At 42.8% G+C, this 4,882-nt stretch overlaps 1 protein-coding gene across 1 annotated transcript; it reads right to left on the bottom strand.

Annotated features, from left to right (window-relative positions):
• Positions 1 to 868: 868 nt before the first annotated feature.
• fam110c (family with sequence similarity 110 member C) lies at positions 869 to 3,079 on the bottom strand. The gene has a single exon (XM_085771169.1). It carries the CDS (start codon positions 2,779 to 2,781, stop codon positions 1,747 to 1,749), a length of 1,035 nt encoding a protein of 344 aa, XP_085627295.1. The 5' UTR covers positions 2,782 to 3,079; the 3' UTR covers positions 869 to 1,746.
• Positions 3,080 to 4,882: the final 1,803 nt, after the last annotated feature.

Genomic DNA, 4,882 nt, shown 5'->3' with positions numbered 1-4,882 from the left:
TAGGGTGGGAAATGGAGATACAGTTACAATGGGTCACTGGACATAAGCCCATCAGATTATTACATACATTCCTCTCTCACAGGACTCGAGGAGCAACTGGTGGAAAAACATCCAGCATCCTTCAAGCTTTTTACTTTGTTAGTCAGTTAAATTTACCAGATTTAACCAATTCATTTACAGTCAATAAGAAACACTAGTCTGTTACTGCAAGGGGCACATTCAAGATGAAGCTGTGTGTGTGTGTGTGTGTGTGTGTGCGCGCGTGTGCGTGTCAGTGTAATGGAATGTACAGTATTCACCTGAAGAGTACACTCATTACATTATGAACTTAAAAGTCAGGTTACGTAATTGGTTATTTAAAGGCACTTTGAAGTCTTGCTCATGAACATGCCCTTTATGAAAGAGTTCAGTTCAGTTTGCATCTATAGGCTAACGACTTGGATGTTAGTGGATGATAAATAGTTTAGTAATTCTTTACAGATCAGGAAAAAACCATTAATCCATTATGAGTATTATTTACAGAGAATCTGATCTCAAATCAATTTATTAAAGCAGAAGTAAGCTGAATTTTTGTGTTAATATAAGTCTTAAATAGTTATATCTTCCGACGGCAATCACTTACATAGAGTGTTTGGTCTGAAACACAGGTCTGTCAGTCATTCTGCTCTGCTCTGAGCCGAGGAGAAAACTTTCCTTGTATCCTTCAACCTTTATCCAATGAGGAGAGAGAACGGCATGAAGGGCTGTGTGTGCAGCCAAGGGATGCGCGTGAAAGTGGTGACGTAGGGACGAGGACCAATAGATGGCTAACGCCATCGGCTGACAAGAAGTTAGCCAAAACGACCGGATCGCTTACTTCTGCTTTAAGCACTATTGATAGGGTTAGGGTTAGGGGTTAGGGTGGGGTTCCCCTGGACAGGTTGTCAGTCTATGACAGGGCCAATATGGAGACGAACAACACACACACACTTACATTCACACGTATCGGCAATTTAGATACCGGTACCCCAGTCCACCAATTGTTCATGTCTTTGGACTGTGGGAGGAAGCCAGAGTACCTGGACAGAAAACCATACAGGCACATGGAGAACATGCAGACTCCACCCAGAAAGGCTCCAGGCCTGGGAATCAAATCCAGAACCACACCGCCACCACCCAAGACCACTCACACTGAACTGTATTCTGACCTGTGTGGAGAACGCACTGGTTGGCACTAATCTAAAACTGAACATTTTCGCCATGAAAATTGTTGTGAAAATAACATGTTTGTGTCTGTGCGTTGTTGTGAGGCCCTCATTGTGCACTTTCGTGAGCCCCAGTACAACAGCTCTCTGCAAGTCTAAACAGGAGCAAACACTCTGGTTCTTCATTAGCTTTCGGTTTTGTCAGCTGACATTTGCACACACATATTGTTTGGGCAAAGGCGCAAGTACACAAACATTTAGTCACACACACAAATACATGTAGCCCACACATGCATGCACATATGCGCTACAGCTGAGAACACATACAGTACAGTGCAGTGGAGCAGCAGAGAAGTAAGGGCAAAAGTCATTGCTTTCCACAACCAAAAGCCAGGAATGATATCTAGCAGCTGGCTTTGAAGGGTCTGAGTGAGTCATGGATCAGATAAATACACAGAGTTCCATCTCTGTCAGGTAGTGTTTTGATGTATCGTGTGCACGAAAATGTGATAAATGGATAAAATGTGTCAGCATAGTCTTCTGCAAGATAAACAAAATCATCTCAGTCGAGGTCTCGTAACTTCTTCCCAGTCTCTTTTGCATTTTTACAGCTGTACAGCCATTTGATAATCCGTGCGTTGCGTTCAATGACTGACGTCTCCTGACGTATCTTTTTCTGTAACTTTGCCTCCAGTAAGCCGTCACTGTCCCCACTGCACCTGGAGAAGCCATCGTCTGAAGTGGACACACTGACGCTGCGGATGTTTATCGCAATTTCATCTGAACGTGCTGAGAAGTTCTCCTTCCCCAACGACTCGATGACCTCGCCTCCGAGCCCACAGTACTTGAAAAAAGCATCAAAGTCTGCAAAGTTTTTGGAGTACCTGGAGCTGATGTCAGAGTGAGAGCGACTGACTCCTTTGCCAGATCTCCTCTCAAACTCAGGCACAGCTAGAAGACCGCTTGTCGCCTTTGTCCCACAATTCCTGCTTTCAACCATGTGCCGTTCTGCCACTCCATTCCTCCTCCTCTCTGACTGGGAGGGAGATACATGTGGGCTACATTCCTTTGCCGTTCCCTCAGGTGTGGTGATTTTTTCCCAGCTGCCTTCAGACCCACATTCCTTATCTGCTGCCTCGAGTAACGGAACATTTTTATTCACAGGGTTAAGCAGCAACCTACGTGTTATGTGGTGCTTCCTGTCATTTGCCGAACCTCTCAGTAACTCACATTTCTGTCTGTAAAGCATGAGAGAGTCTGGTCGTTTCTTGGAGCTGGATCGACGTACCTGTCCTGGTGAGCAGGTTTGTGCACCACCTGTTGCCTCTGTCGAGTTATTCCCCGTAACAAAATTCCCACCACGGTTCGAGCTTGGGTTGGAGGAAACTGTGCTGCTCATAGAAGAGGATCCAAGACTGATCACTGGCTCCTGAGTGGTGTTGACCACCTGCTGGCTTTTGACATATTTGAGTTTGCTTGCAGCGAGCCTCTCCACTGCACTCATGCCTCCTTTCGTCTCACTCTCCAGTTCCATTTGTTTCCGAAGGTACTCAGGACCCTTCTCCAGGATTTTGCTGGTGTCACTGGCCGACTCCATTGTGGTTTTTCCAAATCAGAGCAGTAAATCCTTCAGTGTACAGCCTCTCAAGTGTTGGAGGTAGAAGATTCCATTCAAGCCCGTTCTTTGCCCGAGCACGTATCACAACAGATTTCACCTTGTCTGTTCAAACACACATCACATTACCCCACCCATCCTGTGCGAGGCTAGTTTTAACCAAACACAAGCCCGTTCAAAGTACACCTGATACCATCACAAGTGAGAACAGTGAAAGCTGACACTGTTGCATATTTTCCTCCCCTCTTGTCCTGGTGGAAGTGAGGTCTTTGTTCTTTTATCCTGGTTGCACAATACTGGACAAAATCTTACATTATGTCCTACTGAGAAAACTGGTTTTCTGTCTTTACTAATAACACTAAAATCCTTTTGTCGCCTCATTTCAACAGAGAGACTGACTCATCAAATAGGCGCAGCGCTCATTACAGTGCTAAAAGTTGCGCAATGAATGTTTACTCCAGCCTATATTCATCATATTTCATCATATATTCAAGCCTCAGACAAAGCCATCAAAGACAGTCTTGCACAACTCTAAAAAAAAAAAGGAAGGAAAGGCATTTGATGTGTTTTTTGCAATTTGCATTTCACTGCAGTAGCTGTATATGACTGGAGACCGCCAATCCTGTAAAAACATGTGCAAGGTGAATGTGGAATAGTTTTAAACTGTGTCTATTTTGAGGCTTTATTGGATCCTAAAAGTTTTATGCTTAAAACACTCATAAAACACCCTCAAGCCCACACATTCAACAGGGTTATCAACCAGTAGTTGTTTGTCTTATGATCTAAACCACTAAAAACTTATGCACACCTACAAAGGCAGACAGGTGCGTATAGGAGAAGACCATCGCGGTCAATCAAAGGCTCCTGCACAGCAGCCAGAAATTAGCTGGTGGGTGGGCATGCATTAAAGTGGATGGGCAGAAACCTTTGCCAGGAGATTGAAACACAGCTTATAGCCTAATAACAGTACCAGAGGGCTGAAATGCATCTTGTAGCCTACATTATAAAGTTATTATGCAATCAAGTATTTTACATCATTTTTTTCCCAAAACAACTTGCGCTTTAAGAATATGTATGCTGTGGTAGTGTCATGTGAATGTATAGAAAACTTGATATGACCAAATATAGAGGGGAAAATAAAAAACGGAAAATAAATTTCCCTAGTTTAAGTTTAACTTAAAATGTGATATAGCTGTGTTATAGCTGTGTTTTTTTTGTTTGTTTTTTTAGTTCTTGGGGTTTGGGGGTGGGGGGGGGGTGGGGGGGGGGGGGGGGGGTCAAGACTCAAACTATGACATAAAATATATTATTTACATTATTTGCAAAAATAGCCCACTCGCCTGGTATGTCTGGCATGAAAACCTGATGGAGGTCCAAGGGACCGAAACGTTGTGCTTTTATTAAAACAATGCAAGTTAAGATTGTGCGGGAGCCTCCTTTGATCTAAGGTTATGATCTAGCAATACCAAAATGTATTGGGTCAAGGCAACAGCACGAGCACTTACATGACACAAACATGGATAGATTCCAACATTCCTACATGATTGTTAAAATAATCAACAACAAAGGGAAGGGAAGTTGGATTGGTTTTGTATTGTATAATGTGCATTGTGCCTCTACAATATATTCAAGTGTCTGCATACTAAATCCTACACTGCATGTGTTTAGCCAGCCACAATGAACCCATTTGAGCCTGTTTCTGGATGTGCTTCAATCAGATGAGATCATAAAACATTGAATTATATTGTAATAACTCAATAGCTCTCCAGTCTACTGCAACACCAGCACTACTACTTTCACTGAATGTCAAAGTATTAGATCATAGTGGCTTCCTTTCATCTATGTATTTACATAAGTGGTTTGACAAAGTACACAAATATTTATAAAAGGCGTTTAAATCATCAGTGATAATGATGCCGTGCATGTCTAATTTCGTATGTGCACATCTGTTATAAGCAGCTGGTGCGGTATCACATGGTGATGCAAGCAGGGATTAACTGATCAAACAGATGTGTGACACGTGTGTAATAAAATTGTTAAGGGTGATGATAATAAACCAAAGTAAAAAAGAGAAAACAGAGGA

This window comes from Trachurus japonicus, chromosome 24 (genome assembly GCF_045865225.1).
Source record: "Trachurus japonicus isolate A0001 chromosome 24, Traja_1.0".
NCBI lineage: Eukaryota > Metazoa > Chordata > Actinopteri > Carangiformes > Carangidae > Trachurus > Trachurus japonicus.
Note: the sequence above shows the minus strand (reverse complement) of the source record. Positions and strands in the feature narration are given on the sequence as shown.

Bases quoted from the DNA above. Each gene is read 5' to 3' on its own strand.
- fam110c (XM_085771169.1), bottom strand. From the start codon at position 2,781: ATGGAGTCGGCCAGTGACACCAGCAAAATCCTGGAGAAGGGTCCTGAG.